Below are 15,442 nucleotides of genomic sequence, written 5' to 3'. Positions count from 1 at the left end.
GCTAGTAGTGACTAGCCTGAGTGACTGATGTTGAACGCAGTCTCATCGGACTCTGAGCTTCTTCGAGCTTCAATCGGCTCCTCCGACCTTGAGTATCTCAACCTCGCAACCTCGTCGCTTTCGTCATTTTGATCAAAATCTCTGACATTACGGCACGGGACTGATCGGTCGGTCCCGATTGCTTCCGCGTGGTCGCTGCCGCTCGTCGCGGGGGGTAGGTGAAAGGGGGGGGGCGATCAGCCGGGTGATACACTCGATGACCAGCAGCTTGCTGAAGCTGGGAAGTGATGACTCGAAAGGTAGATATCGTCACGTTGTGAGCTGGGCGGAAGTCGACAGACTGACCTCGTGATCGTTTTCGACGCCTAACGACCGTTGACGCCTTTTTCCTTTTCCTCTGCTCCGTCGCTGAATGTTTCACTTGTTTGGCGAGTTGAAAGCAGCGTCATCTTGAGCTCATATGGATTGCCACATGTATCCCTCACGCACAAGACGACGGCGTAGGGAAACGGGGGGCCTGCGGACTTGGGAGAAGAGATGTCCTTTCGCCATCACGCCGCGATCAATCTGGTCACACCACAACGTGTCACCCTCTGATCATCTCGCATCTCGATCATTCCGCGACAAGGGTGACGACGCCATTGCTGTTTCACTATCTGCCTTGGTCAGATCGCCTTCTTCAGCACGTTGATAGGCTTGCGTGCGTGTAGGTGTGGCTACGGAATAACATAGAAAAGAAGAAGACGACATGGTGGCGTGCTTCGGGCATCGGCTGGAGTTTCCGCTTCGTCTTTTGTTCTCGCTTAGAGGAGGGAGAACGCAGATCACGTATCCACCAATACACCCTGCACCTCTGATTTTTCGTATATAACGAGCCTTCATGTAGTGCAGTGTCATAGGGGGTCTGTTAAATACTCAATCGTGTGGTTGCGTTCATCATCCTTCGTAGATAGATCACATATCAGAGATAATACAAATTTTCATCCCGTCTGATCTACGGTCTGGCTTGATTCCTGGGATTCGACAAGACACGAAGCATAGCTTTCCGGTGTGTCCTCGTAGATTCCGAAGGAGGTTCGGGAGCTTGCAGGGATTCTCAAAGGGTATCAGGTCGTCGCAAGGTCTCGAGATCAGCATCAAAGTCCCTGTCACTGGGATACCCTCGTTCTTGTGCCACGACCCTCGCTCTCTCGCGCATCCATCAGACAAGCGCGCGCGGACAAAGTCGACCCTCTGTTAGATTGAGTTCGACGTGGATTCTCAAGCGACATCCGGCCTTGAGGACGGTCGTTCGACTGAGAACGCAGATTCGACAGGCGGCAAAGCTGAAACCCATCTTGAGCCTTCACAAGGGGCTTCGAAAAGGACTTTTCATTGTGGGCGCACACCGGAAGTGGGGACTGGCGCAATCCTTCTCCCTCGATCATAATTAGTCACCTCTCTTTTGCCTCCGCGATCTTCCCGGTGCGCCTCTCTCTCTCTCTCTCGCTCGCTCGCGGCGACGCAAGCACCCACGCCCCCCGCTCGCTCACCCCCGACACACCCACCCGCCCTCGTTGCCGGGCAAAAGTCTACCAATCAATTCGACACACTTGCATCACACTTGAAACGAAAGAAGGGATGTCACCAGCATCACCAACACCACCACCACCACCTTCGCTGTCGCCACGTAGACTCGGATCGAAAAAGACGACGGCAAGAGTCATCGGGAGAGGAGAATCCTCGGCGTTGGGCGAGTCGAGTTCGAACCGACCTTACGCTTCGATCGGTCATCCTCAATCTCAATCTCGCCTTTCTTCGTTACCATCGATATCAACCGCACTTTCAACCGACTCTGCGGCAGACTGGAAGGGACGATCGCTCTTGCTTCAATTACACTCGCATAGGGATCGACATTCTACCCGGAGTTTTCGGCGGGGTCGAAAGCGACGGCGATCCGACGAATCTTGCAGCACCACTTCGAAAGGCGAGACTCGAACTCGGCCTGACCCGAATACGGGTTTCGGCAGCGAAATTGATAGCGACACGATCATGGTCGGGTTTCTTCCACCGGGTTTAGCGGCTATCGTCCACAACCCACTACGAACAAGTACGACTGCATCACAAGCCAAGGATACCGATACGAGTGCAGACGTGCAAGTGGATACGGACGCAGATGAAAATATGGATGGCGACAGCGATAGTAATCAGCCAGAGGTACCCGCGAAAAGACCTCGAGGTCGACTTCCTGGACCACCACGAGCTCCAGTGACCAAGAGGGGACGGGGACGGGGGCCAGGACGACCGAGAGGACGAGGAAGGGGTGCAAAGAGACCTGTCGGGCGGCCCAGGAAAGTGCAAGCGGAGGATGAACCCTTGGCACCCGCCGAAATGTCGGCTCCTACATCTTCGAACGTGAATCCTGACGCGGGTGTCGAGGGAAAAAAGACGTCGACGAGGTCAAAGAGGACGACGAGCTCGAAACCCGAGATTGCGGCACAGGCCAGCGGGAGCAGTCATACCCCCTCGAAATCGCTCTATTACGAAGGTTCTTCTGACGAGGATGAGGATATGGGCGAGGGCGAGCATGAAGCTGAAGTCGACGCCGAGTTGGAAGATCGCGACGAAGCTCCGGCAAAGGCTAGAGAGGAGAGCGCTGCCAACTCTACCCCTACGAAATCGGTAGCGCCGGGAAGTAGCAGGAAGAACGGGAATGGGAAAGCACCTCAACAGAGGTCGCATCGAGCTCGCCAGAACGAGGTGCCTGCGCAGTATATCAACACGTTCACAACGGTGTTGGATTACCCGAAAGCGCTTCATACGGGTGCAGGTGGCGAGGCGGTAGGTCAAGCTGCAGTCGGGGCCGCCGGCGCAGATGCCAGGTCCCGCTCGCAGAGACAGTCCAAGGTGGATGCGCTGGGTAGGATGGATGGAAAAGCCATCGTGGACGGATCCATACAGCCCGTGCCAGGATCTTCGAACGGTCATCCCACGCCCTCCAGTACAGGATCCATGCCCACCGGGCTCTCGCTTCTCCCTCCTATGGCCAACCCGGCAAACGGCGCTTCGTCAACAGAAACCTCAACCAACCCGCCACCAGAACCCAACCCGAACAATAATCCCTTGATGAAGAAACTCCACGTTCAACCCGCTCCTCCTCTCCAGAAATCTAGCGTCAAGTGGGCCGGACCGAGGGAACCACAAAGTCGGACCCGGGAGAGGTTGTTTGGGTTGAAAGAGTGTCCTACCTTCTACCCAACCAAGGAAGAATTTCGGGATGCGATGGGGTATATCAGGAAGATTGGGGAGGAAGGGCAGGGGCAGGAATGGGGGATGGTCAAGATTGTTCCGCCAAAGGATTGGAAGATGACCTTTGCTCTGAATACCGAGGTGAGTTTGGAGACGGGTCCTGTGACCTTTCGGAATCGGAGAAAGGACAACTAACAATGCTCGACTCCGAATCAGACGTTCCGATTCCAAACTAGATTGCAGCGGTTGAACTCTCTTGAAGCTACTTCACGAGCCAAGTTCAACTTTTTGGATCAGCTCTACATGTTTCACAAACAGCAAGGGAATCCGGATGTCATCATCCCCGTGATCGATCATCGGCCGTTGGACGTGTGGGCTTTGAGAAAAGAGGTCGCTGCGCATGGTGGGGCGGAAAATGTGAGTCATACAGGTGGATCCAGCGATACTCATTTAGGCTGATAATATCTCGTTGCTACATAGATCACGATCAACAAGGCATGGGGAAGCGTGGCGAGAGCCATGTCGTACACTCAGGCCCACGCGCCACATCTGAAGAGCGCATACGTCAAGATCGTTCAGCCTTTCGACCAGTTCTACGAGCAGGTCAAGGGCGCTCCCTTGGCAACGGTGATCGACCGAAAGAACGAAGGTAAGATCATGCAGCCAAGATTTTCCTCATGCCAACTTGCTTAAACCATTCGTCGACAAAAGATATCAAAGAGGATGGAGAGGACGTCGACATGCGATCCGGCGACGCCGATAAACGATCCGATTCTCTCTCTGCGTCACCCACTGGATCAGAGAAGAAGCGATCACTCCGCACTGCCTCACGAACCGCTGTGCCTTCGGGATTGGGTCGCACGGCAGTCAAGGCCGACGATGCTACGAGTGTCGCAGGTCGAAGCGCTGCGACGATATCGCCCAAAGGAAAATCAAGGGCTTCGACGAGTCGTGCTGCGAGTGTCTCAACCGTCATAACCGAGCTGGATGAGGAAGAACTCGATATCGCCGAGACCGAGGTAAACGATGCCGACAGTATCAAGGACAGTAAGCGAGACGTGACGCCCGCTCGAGGTACCAAGAGGAAGCGCAAAACGGGTCGCAACGACGCGACATCGACGCCAGTCAAGCGGACCACACGGAACAAGGTCCGCAAAGATATTCACTATGAGAAGGGAGACATCTGCGAAATCTGCATGCTTGGCAAGGACGCCGCCAAGATCTTACTCTGTGACGAGTGTGAACGCGGTTTCCACATTTACTGCCTCAATCCACCGCTCTCGGCCATTCCAGATATCGACGAGTGGTATTGCCCGACCTGCCTCTTGAGCACCGGTCATGACTACGGCTTCGATGAGGGCGAGGAACACTCGTTGCATTCTTTCCAAGAGCGAGCAAACGCTTTCAAGACGGATTGGTTCGCGAAACACCCGCCGCATTCCAGCACGATTGCGGACGAGTTGCCACAGAACGCCAATGGAAATATGCATGCAGACAAGGTCGGAAGTCATCACGTGACCGAAGATGACATCGAAAGGCAATTCTGGTACCTGGTCGAATCGCAATACACCTCTGTCGAGGTAGAATACGGCGCCGATATTCATTCTACGACACACGGCAGTGCCGCTCCTACCTTGGAGACTCATCCTTTCGATTCTTACGCTGCGGACCCCTGGAACCTCAACAACTTGCCCATTTTGCCTCAATCCCTTTTGCGCTACATCAAGTCGGACATCTCGGGTATGACCGTTCCCTGGACATACATCGGCATGCTCTTTTCTACATTCTGCTGGCACAACGAAGACCATCACACCTACAGTATCAACTACCAACACTTTGGCGATACCAAGACGTGGTATACCGTTCCAGGTTCGGCTGCCGAGAAATTCGAAGAAGCCATTCGCAAAGAAGCTCCAGAACTCTTCGATCAACAGCCGTCCTTGCTGTATCAGCTGGTTACCTTGCTCAACCCGGGAAGGCTCAAGGAGCTGGGCGTTGATGTCAATGTCTGCGACCAGAGGCCAAACGAGTTTGTCATCACCTGGCCCAAAGCTTATCATTGTGGCTTCAACCACGGCTTCAACCTGAACGAGGCCGTGAATTTCGCATTACCGGACTGGTTGCCGTATGGCGCCGCTTGCGTTCAGCGATACCAGCTCTCCAGCAAGGCCCCAGTGTTTTCTCACGAAGAACTTCTCGTTGCTATCAGCCAGTATTCTGATACGGTCGAGTCCGCGGTCTGGTGAGCCTAAAAACGATTCCTGTAGCGAGATGCGCAAGAGCTGATAGTACAATCTTCTTGCTCTCCAGGATCGAAGAAGGGCTGTCCACCATGATCGTTCGCGAACTCGAGAAGCGTGATCAGGTGCGACGTACCGATGTGGGAATCGGCGAGATTCTTGACAGCGCGGACAAGGCGGAAGACCAGTACATGTGCTTCAAGTGCAAAGCTTTCTGTTACCTCTCGCAGGTGATTTGCTCCTGTACCCGGCAGGTGGCCTGCTTGGATGATGGCCAGGAGCTGTGTAAATGCGATTCGTCCAGCCGAACGCTGCGCAAGAGGTTCTCGGAGAGCCAACTGGTCGATATACAACGGGCAGTCTCGGAAAGGGCGTCCATCCCTCAAACATGGCGAACCCGGTTCGAGAGCACATTGGCCGAATCAGCACGACCCAGCGTCAAAGCTCTGCGAGCACTCGTCGCTGAGGGCGAAAAGATAGCTCATCCCATGCCCGAATTGTCTACTTTGCGGGGATTCGTCGCCCAGATCAACTCGTGGATGGTCCGTGCGGGCACATTGCTCAACCGAAAGAAGGCCAGCGGGAGAAAGCGCGTTCGCAAGACCCGTGGTGATAGTGATGAGGATTACCTGATGGACGTTGACGAGGACTCTCTCGGGGAGACTAACAAGAAACCCGCAGAGGAAGTCATCAAGCAGCTTTTGGCGACTGCCGAGAAGATGGCATTCGACACGCCGGAAATCGTCCAACTGCGCCATCTGGTCCAATCGATCGGCGTGTTTCGGCGTCACGCATCTGCTTTATTGCGTACACCTGAGCAGGATATCGATGTCAAAGCTTGCGAGAGGATGTATATGAGCGGAGAAGCGCTCAACGTGGATACGCCAGAGCTCCATCAGCTCGACTTGATCATCCGACGCAAAGAATGGCTCGACACGATGAACAATATCGATGAAGAATTCCTTGCACTGTCTGATGTCGAGAACTATCTCGAGCAAGCCGAAGATTGCGAGATCCCTGGCGATCACGAATTCGTTCGGTATCTCAAGGTCAAGCTTTCAAAGGGAACCGCATGGCGACGCAGGGCCGAAATCGTCATTGCAGCTTGCAGCGAGCCTGAGAACAACGAACGCAACATCACCCTGGACGAGTTGGTGGCATTGACGAAATACGACGATGATGTGCCAGTCAACGAAAAACTGGCTTCCAAGCTGGGCGACCTCTTGAGAAAGACTGAGGGAGTCATTCAATCTTGCAAGCTCATCCTTAATCCCGGGTCCGAGGAGGAGAGGAAAAGCATGTCGCATATCCGGAAGATGCTCAAGACGGCTGATACCAAGGCACCCGGTGTGATCATACCAGAGCTAGAGATGGTTGAGGCCATTGTTACGCAACACGATGAATGGCTGAAGCGTGTGGGCAAACTCGTCGGCGAGACGAGACAACCGGGACTCGGTATTGAAAAGCTGCTGCAGCAAACACGACAGCTGCTGGATCCACTAGACGATCACTATCCTTCTGACCTCAACGGGATCATGGAGCAGGATGGCGTGTCAGTTGCGGTGTCCCGCTTCAACTGCGTGTGCCGACAGCCCGCCAAAACCAGGATGTACCAGTGCAGAAAGTGCCTGGAGCTCTATCATCTCGGCTGCATTCCCTCGACGTATGCCGAGGAGCCAAATGGGCGCGTGATCAAGTGCCCCTTCTGTCGAACAAAGGATCAGACTGGCCAAAAACCTCAACCTCGACCGTCTTTGCTCAAGTTCATGCCGTTGCTCGACATGCAAGCGTGGAAGCTGAGTCACGAGTTCGAAGAGTTGACGCAGATCCGGGACCTGGTCGCGCTGTGCAAGCACATTGGCGATCTCGTTCTCACCCACGTCATCAACGACCCTACCCGTAGCGACATCAAGACGGAGGATACCCGGTTCCTCCGACACTGGTTGCGCAAGCTGCGAGATCTGCCGATCAACATTGAAATCGAGACGCAGCCCCAGAGCGTGTCCCTGTACCCTGCTCTTCTGAGCCGCTTGAAGCAAGTCAGGAGAGCGCGGGTTCAGGCCTTGATCAAACCGGGCGGGGGCCTTGGCCCCGGCGGTGCCGTTCCCGACCCCAATCGACGTCTATCGGCCAGTGTGGCGGGTCCTTCCCAGCGTAGACCCAGCACGAACGCTCCCGCGGCTGAAAAGTCGTTGAAGATCACAAAACGACCTACTGGCAAGGACGCGTTGGAAGTCGCTAGGAGACGTCATCGATGGCCTTGGATGTTCTTTGAACGATGGCCGAAACCTGAGGACGAACCCGCCTGTCTTTGCGGCGGTCCAGATTTCAAACGTCCCTTCTCATGGCATAGTATGGGCACCATCAAGTGCTCCATGTGCGATGACTACTTCCACCACGACTGTGCTGCCGTCAAATGGTGGCGACTCGATGATGGGTACAGCCGAATTGAGGATTGGATGTGCCCTTTCTGCTCTGCCAACTTTAGCAGATATTATGATGCCGAATATCTCGTCTTCACTCATGGTGAGTCTCGTCGCTTTCCCGGCGACGTCCATTACGCTCCACTTACATCGATCGCTTTATCACCTTTCCCTTTCCAGATCTCAAGCTCAAGAATGAGAAAAAGATGGATTTCGAGTACGATATCAAGAGCAGGAAGAAGGATCCCTGGAAGATGTGTATCGACCCTCAACTAACGTTCGCTTACAATGAGCTCACGACGAAGGTGATTCAACCCCATAACCGTGGAGGATGGACCAACTTGGTGATGGAAAGGTTCGAACCGGGGATGCATCCAGAAGAACGTCGACGTGAGCAGTTCGGACAGACTTTACCAATTCTTCTCGCACATATTGGCTGAGACCCGGTCTTTCTGCTATACTCTTTAGATCCCGACTTCCACAAACAGGCAAGGGTCATTGTGAATGACATCAAGAAGGAACTGACCGATGCTTGGGAAGCCCGGGTCGGCCCGGGTCATGACGAGCCCAAAGTACCGGTCAGGCCGATCTACACCACTGAGTCGGGAGGAGACATGAGTACTTCACAGAAGAAGATCGTCTATCCGCCTGATGCCTCGACGGCGGCTTCACGACCTCGCTCAAAGGAGACGGGACCGCATTTGACAACGAAACCGTATCAGTCGTCAGTGGGGCTTCTGCCGACCATGACCCCCGGGGGTTATTACTCGTACGGAGCGTCCTACTATTCCGCCGCCGATATGCACGGACAAGGCATGCCACCGGGCGGAGGTTACCCTCATGCTCATCCTACTCTGACCGGCTATGATCCCGCTGCACCGATGATGTACAATGCCGGATGGGTCGCGCCTCCACCGCCCGTCGCTCCGCCACCTCTACCTACACCAGCCTTTGGGAGGCCCTCAGAGATCCCCAAGCCCAACGTCCCGGCCGAGCCGGTCAAAGAACCACCTCTCTTGCCCCCGCCCCGTCCGCTCAACTCGTTCACCGCCAACATGGTCATTCCCGCTTTCAAGGGCGGTAACGGTGCGAAGAAGTTAACGGATCGACCTTCGAACGATACGAGCTATGCTGCGTTCAAGAATGCTAGTCCCGCTCTGAGCGCTTTTGGGCAGGCCAACTCTTCGAAGGGGACTCCGCCGGCGACGGTCAACCCTGCAGCGGGGTCGCCTTCGGAGATGCGGTCGTGATGTGACCTTTGTTGTTGTTTCCTTCCGGATCCCCGATCCCATACCAAACGATGTAACCTTCGGGCCCGTATCTAATCTCTATATACGATGTACAATTGACGATAAGTATGATCCTGACGTTTCAGCTCACGTGACCCTTGATCTTCCGTCGGGAGATCCCCGGTGTAACCAATCGACGATACGTCATCAACACTAGACGCGATAAAGACGGTCCTTTCCCCATTTCCCACAAACCTGCTTGTATAGATACAGTCTAGCTGGCCGATCATATAGCACAAGTATATGGAGAAGCGACAAGTTAAGAAGTGAAGAAGCAAACAGAAGTCACGTTTTCCCAAGTCCTCCTTTCTGCAACTTGACCTCAACGAATACTCCTCATCCCGAATCAAGCCTACCACTACGCAACTACCAACAGACATGCACTTTCTGGTCACAGGAGCGTCTGGTCTTGTCGGAGGCCGTACAGTCGACTATATTCTGTCTCTTGGTGGACACTCCGTCCTGGCCACGGACATACGACCCCGACCGGACGATGCCAAACCCCTCCCTACCGGCAGCCAGTTCTTCCAAGCCGATCTGACCTTGGTCAAAGAGGTCGATGCCCTGTACGACGCTTCCGAACGCCCTATCGACGGCGTCATACATATGGGCGCCATACCCAACCCGATCAATATCGATGCGAGACTTTGTCACAACATCAACGTCACGGCTGGGTACAACATGATGTACACGGCGGCGAGTCGGGGGATCAAGAGGATCGTACAGGCTTCGAGCGTGAATGCGACGGGGTTGTCGTACTCGGATAGCGAGCGGAGGGCGAAGAATTTTAGGGAATTGGAGTTTGGGTTGCCTTTGAAAGAGGATGAGACTCCCTTCCTCCCGGAGGATGCCTACAGTAAGTCGAAGCCTGACGTCACTGCGATCTATCGAGCTCATTGACATTTTGCCTTCCCGTCACTGTGCAGGTCTATCAAAATAGTAAGCTTGAAGGGACATATCGTAGACCGCCTACTCCTAACTCTGAGCCCTACCGTGCTTCTTGTAGCATCTCTGAAATCCAGTCCGATGCCCTGTGCAGGCTCTTCCCCAACCTGCGTATCGCTTCCCTACGTTTCCACCACGTATGCGATGAGAAATTCGCTGTCGAACGATCCACCCACCGAGATTTCTGGAGCTGGACAGAGACGGAATCAGCCGCCCGGGCTTGTTTCCTTGGAATCACCGCTGAGGAGGAAGGCTTCTTACGGGGCCACGAAGCGTTCTTTATCACCTGCGATCACCTGAACGTAGGCGATGCGATGAAGGAACTAGCATGGGATCGGGGGAAATCAGAGGGAGAGGTACAGATCTATGAGAAGTTGAAGGAGGTGGAGTTTGACAAGATCGGAACGAAGGATTTGGTCGAAGCGGCTTATGCTGGAGTCAAGATCAAGGATGGGTGGTTGGTCAAGCCGGACGATAGGCGAGGATTGTTTGACAACAGCAAGGCGGCGAGGTTGCTAGGATGGAAGCATGATGTATAGTATCCGATCATCCCTTGGCAGGCTCACGAGACGCCCTTGACTCAGTCGCTCGAAGCGCAGCGAGGTATCTACTCCGCGCTCATCAAGGATACGTATGTCTGAAGCTATATCGAGCTGTTTAAGTCTTTCCGGGCACTGTCCTGACGGCGAGAAGATTACATGCTCACAACAAGCAACTTAAAACTCGCCTTTACATGTCTGGTCATCACCCCCTAACCTGCGGATGCATAGTGTTCGTCCAATACAGTCAAACCTAGTCAGAGGATATCAGCGCGATTCACTCATCAGCGAGTGTCAGCTTTGTGGCGTTGCTGAGCGCTCTTTGTGCGCGTGTTTAGATGTATCATGCATCTACGTTCAATCTTCTTTACATTGACTCGGTATACTACAAGCCTGTCCATTGCAGATCCTTCTCGATGCGAATTCTATGGACAAGTCTGATATCCGTCGATGAAGCCCCGACCGCGATGTCAAAATCGCCCGCCTCAATCACCCAGCTGCCTCCCTCTCGATCATCCCAGTACTTAAACGCATGTTTGTCCAGGCGCATCTCGATGGATCCGACGTACCCAGATTCAAGCGAGACTTTGTCAAACGCTTTGAGCTCTTGGAACGGTCGAGGGAGACGCGATTCGAGGTCGCGAACGTATAGTTGAACGCTTTCTTTGCCAAAGACTTCGCCGATATTTTTGACGTCCAGTGTGACGGCAAAGTCGGGTACCTCAGCCGATCCGTTCGCGATGACTTTCAGATTGCTGTATTCAAACGAGGTGTACGACAGTCCATGTCCAAAAGGGAAACGAGGTTTGCAAGATGCCGTGTCGAAATGTCGGTATCCCACGTATATGTCCTGGGATGGGCCGTTATCTTAGGAACTTGAGTTTATCGATGATACTCACGCTACAACTTACCTCCGCGTAGACGACCTTGTCAGTCAGAGGCGACTGTTCGCCAAAGTTGCGACCGCTCGGATGATCCACAAGCTTTTTACTATGGGTCGTCACCGATCGAGGTCAATTTCGAGGGCACGATCACACTAGTGAGCACGCATCTGACTCACGGGAACGACATGGGAAGCTTGGCGCTGGGGTTGACCTTGCCGAAAAGCACGTCGGCGATGCCATGACCGACCGCGGTCCCACTATAAAAGGCCTGGATGACGATATCAACATCATCCAGTGATATCATACGATGACTCCGGCGGCCCGCCTCAGACTCACTTGTACCACCGTCGAAGCCTCATCAGCCCAGTCCATGGTCGTAGGCGTACCCGATTGGATGACAATGATTGCGTCGGGGGTCTTGGCCAAGACGGCCCTGATCAACTTGTCCGAGTTGCCGGGGAGGCTAGAGTGTTACGGGTTTGAGCTTGTGCTATTTGCCGCAATCCACCGTTCGACACTCACTCCATGGTGCTGCGATCGCTGCCCTCGGTCTCGTAATCCTTGCCAAGGCCTATGACGACAACGGTAGCATCGCATGAAGCGCTCAACTCGACTGCTTCGGCTATACCTTGATCCGGGTCGAGCACGGGTACAGCGCCGATCTGAAAACCGGCAGGTAGTCTGACGGGCAGAGCATCAAGCTTGCCCGAGTTCCAGCATCGCACTTCGATCGTGTAGCTCTGACCCCTCGTCATCCCCTTGACGATGGCTGTCTTCTCAGCTTGACAAAATTCGAAGAACAACTTGCCGGGTTGTAAGTCCTTGCTATAGTCGATAATCAACTCGCCATCCAAGAATAAGAGGGCGTGATCGATGCCAGTGAGACCGATAAGCCAGTCTCCGGAGGACGAAGGCATGAAGACACTCGTGAACTGTATCACATTCCCAATTTGACGAGAAAGATCAGCGAAGTGAACTGCCTTGTCCACTCGCAAAGCACAAACCTTGACGAAATGCGCGCCCGTAATGATGTCGCGAGGAGCGCCATCCATCATCAAACACTTGGCAGTCTTGGAGATCAAGATGTGATCTGGCGAGACGTCAGACTTGATCTCGCCGACGCTCGGATCTCTCCAATCCTTGGTAGGCTGCGTCCTCCAGAACTCAATCAACGCTACGCCACCTTCGCCAGAAGTACTGCCGGGCATCCGCAAGAACGGCGTGATGAGTGGAGTGAACAGATGCGTCTGATTTCCGATGGCGTAGTGCACTTCGATGCCATGTTCCTTGGCGAGATCCTGAATTCCCTCGAGAGGTGTATCGACAAAGGCCTCGACATGGACAGACGCAGCGCCCCCTCCGGAAGTATGGTGTAGTGCAGCAGCTGCTCCGATAACGGCCACTGTTTTCACCTTTTCCGCTTTCAATGGTAGTACGCCGTTGTCGTTCTTGAGGAGTACCACGGCGTCTCCTGCACTGCGTCGAAGAAAATCGCGAGTCTCTGGCGTATCCACGTTCCCTTCGATGCCATCGAAGGAGATACCCGATTTTACGGCCGCCTTAATCAGATTGAGAACTCGTCGAGCAAGCGTCTTGACTTCAGTCGGCTTGACCTTGCCACACTCGAGCATATTGATCATCTGAGCGGGACCTCGAAAACAAGGTTCACTGGATTGTGAAAGCGAGAGTTGTTGTCAACTGAGCTCCAGCCGCGTCATATAATAGAGTTCGACCGAACACATACGGGAGTTCAACGTCCAGTCCGGCCCTTATACTCTTCATGCAACTGTGCGTCCCATAATAGTCTCCTAGCGTACAGCCTTCCCAGCCCCATTCCTTTCGCAACACGTCTGTCAACAGGAATCGATTCTCGCAAGCGTGAGTCCCGTTGAGCATGTTATAAGATGGCCTGGAGACGCCACGCCGTCAGTGAAAGAAGTCTGGGCTACAAGCGAGCGCGTTTGCGACTCACATTATGGCAAGAGGGTTCGCCTTCTCGACGGCAATACGAAAGGGTTCGAGGTAGATTTCTCGCAAGGCACGGTCGCTAACGATGACGTCCGTCGTATGCTTCCTGTATTCTTGCTCGTTGCCGACCTTGTGCCGAGCAACGGGGTCAGCCTTTGCTTAGCACCCCTTTCCGCCTGACCAGACTTACGAAATGCTTGATACACGCGATAACTCCACCTGCCTGGACGTGCTCGATCCAGACGGCCGCCAATTCTCCAGAGAGGTGAGGATCCTCTCCCGAAAACTCGTAACCCCTGCCCGAGAGGGGGGATCGTGCGATATTCACCGTCGGGCCGTACAGACAGTGAATCTGTTTGGCATGGGCCTGAACAGCGATGGCATCACCAATCTCTGCGATAAGCTCTCGGTCGAAGCTTGCTGCCATCGCCATCGAACAAGGGAAGAGGTTGGTTCTATGGATACGGACAAATCCTGATGAGCGTGTGCAGTTCAGGATGGATAAGGACCTGCTTGGATATCCCCTCGACTCACGGTGGACCATTGAAATATCTATTTTCGTAATGGGCTTCTAGTGAGCGATGAGACCCAAATCGAGCGATCGAACGCGATCCAACACTCACGCATTCCCGTTAGCTGCAGATGGGCCATCCGAGAAGCGCACATTGGGTAGTTTTTTGGATGGAATGGGGGTGGTGCCGAGCTGGAAAACGATAGCTCAATCGTAAGGTTATCGTATGTTTACTATCAATTGCATTACTCACCTGACCTGCCAACAACAAAGAACGCTCGTACTAGTACAAGTGCAAAGAGACCCAAATTCAAGCCCAGTAATCTGCGACGGGTCACCCCTTTTACATACCGTTGTCATGCTCTCGAGCAGGTCCTCCACGTCAAAATCTGCATCGATTACGGTCTGCGTCATTGTGGTTCCTGCGATATCGACTGGCGAAACAGCGAGATCGACTATCAGGTAGAGGGGTCTGAATCGAGTATGAGTGGCCTCTTAAGCCTTCCGAATTTCTGGGTGCCGATCATTCTGGCTTTTATCGATCGATATCGGGCGATCTTTATAGGGGGTCCCGATGTAAGATCCCAGTCAGACCCAGCCCCGAAGTCGGTCCTTTCGTCGGCAGTCCGGCTCATCAATGTCCCCAGACTATTGGCACTCGCCATGATTTAGTCGAGTATCACCGAGTCAGGTCGATCGCGTCGTATCCCGCAAGAGCATTGGACCGTACGGACGATTATCGATATATCGATCGTTGATCAGAACGGTTCGACAATATGGTCGATCCCCAACGGAAAGGTTGCTTCCGCTCGACTTCAAGCGCGCGCTTCCGATCGTTGGCATGGTCAACCCACCGTTGAGACGTGGGTCAAGACACGGCTCGTCAATAATGACTTGGCTTGACCATTGCAAGATGTTTTCTAAGCTCCTGATGGCGCATTGGTGGCACATTCGACTACGAGTCGTATCGGATAGGCCAGAACCCGGGCACCGAAGCGTCACCATCATTTATCATCTCGATCGTGGCGATGCATTCTTGTAAGAAGAAACCTATCTCATTTGTCGCTAAGAATATTGATCTCAGATAATCAACTCGAAGTACAAAGCTTGCTGGAGAGCTGTTGAAAGCGGAAGGTGTTCATCTCTTAGGCAGAGGCCCGAATACTCGGGGCGACTATCGGTGTACACTTGACTAAACGGTCATGATCGCGGCATCCGCCCCTTGCGTGCATGAAAGCTAGTAATCGGGATTGCGCCACTATCGCATCGAACATGACTTCAACATACACCACATCAACAAAAAATTACAATCTCACTGTTTCTTAGATCAGTTCTGGGATCGCTAAATACGTTCAGGCATGGTTATTGACACCGCTTGTGCCTCGCCACCCGCGACTCTTCCCTGCCTTTCTCGG

At 53.7% G+C, this 15,442-nt stretch overlaps 3 protein-coding genes across 3 annotated transcripts; 2 read left to right on the top strand and 1 right to left on the bottom strand.

The window, feature by feature from the left end:
* The first annotated feature begins 1,633 nt into the window (after positions 1-1,633).
* On the top strand, positions 1,634-9,263 carry HD553DRAFT_280214 (PLU-1-like protein-domain-containing protein). Its single transcript, XM_046178100.1, has 7 exons — positions 1,634-3,369; positions 3,445-3,645; positions 3,709-3,877; positions 3,940-5,470; positions 5,539-7,994; positions 8,072-8,281; positions 8,360-9,263. The coding sequence occupies exons 1-7, from the start codon at positions 2,032-2,034 to the stop codon at positions 9,139-9,141; spliced, it is 6,687 nt and encodes a 2,228-aa protein (XP_046039740.1). The 5' UTR covers positions 1,634-2,031; the 3' UTR covers positions 9,142-9,263.
* Positions 9,264-9,394: 131 nt separating this feature from the next.
* Positions 9,395-10,812, top strand: HD553DRAFT_304592 (uncharacterized protein). The gene is made up of 3 exons (XM_046179030.1): positions 9,395-10,036; positions 10,107-10,119; positions 10,187-10,812. Exons 1-3 carry the CDS (start codon positions 9,559-9,561, stop codon positions 10,662-10,664), a joined length of 969 nt encoding a protein of 322 aa, XP_046039739.1. The 5' UTR covers positions 9,395-9,558; the 3' UTR covers positions 10,665-10,812.
* Positions 10,813-11,005: 193 nt separating this feature from the next.
* Positions 11,006-14,733, bottom strand: HD553DRAFT_291878 (glycoside hydrolase family 3 protein). Its single transcript, XM_046178389.1, has 13 exons — positions 14,379-14,733; positions 14,281-14,310; positions 14,140-14,219; positions 14,051-14,068; positions 13,707-13,971; positions 13,521-13,645; positions 13,293-13,457; positions 12,553-13,216; positions 12,071-12,480; positions 11,885-12,011; positions 11,725-11,816; positions 11,576-11,654; positions 11,006-11,514 (listed from the first exon to the last, which is right to left on the bottom strand). Exons 1-13 carry the CDS (start codon positions 14,439-14,441, stop codon positions 11,050-11,052), a joined length of 2,583 nt encoding a protein of 860 aa, XP_046039738.1. The 5' UTR covers positions 14,442-14,733; the 3' UTR covers positions 11,006-11,049.
* Positions 14,734-15,442: the final 709 nt, after the last annotated feature.

This window comes from Filobasidium floriforme (genome assembly GCF_021052385.1).
Source record: "Filobasidium floriforme strain CBS 6241 chromosome Unknown HD553scaffold_2, whole genome shotgun sequence".
NCBI classification, from domain to species: domain Eukaryota; kingdom Fungi; phylum Basidiomycota; class Tremellomycetes; order Filobasidiales; family Filobasidiaceae; genus Filobasidium; species Filobasidium floriforme.
The sequence above is the reverse complement of the archived record's forward strand: the minus strand, read 5'-3'. Positions and strand labels throughout refer to the sequence as shown.

Excerpts from the sequence above, each read along its gene's own strand:
- HD553DRAFT_280214 (XM_046178100.1), top strand. The coding sequence starts at position 2,032 with ATGGTCGGGTTTCTTCCACCGGGTTTAGCGGCTATCGTCCACAACCCA. Across the intron at positions 3,646-3,708 it reads CGCATGGTGGGGCGGAAAAT|ATCACGATCAACAAGGCATG; the intron begins GTGAGTCATACA and ends GTTGCTACATAG. Across the intron at positions 8,282-8,359 it reads GCATCCAGAAGAACGTCGAC|ATCCCGACTTCCACAAACAG; the intron begins GTGAGCAGTTCG and ends TATACTCTTTAG.
- HD553DRAFT_304592 (XM_046179030.1), top strand. The coding sequence starts at position 9,559 with ATGCACTTTCTGGTCACAGGAGCGTCTGGTCTTGTCGGAGGCCGTACA.
- HD553DRAFT_291878 (XM_046178389.1), bottom strand. The coding sequence starts at position 14,441 with ATGACGCAGACCGTAATCGATGCAGATTTTGACGTGGAGGACCTGCTC. Across the intron at positions 13,217-13,292 it reads GGACTGGACGTTGAACTCCC|TGAACCTTGTTTTCGAGGTC; the intron begins GTATGTGTTCGG and ends TTCACAATCCAG. Across the intron at positions 11,515-11,575 it reads ACAAGGTCGTCTACGCGGAG|GACATATACGTGGGATACCG; the intron begins GTAAGTTGTAGC and ends GGCCCATCCCAG.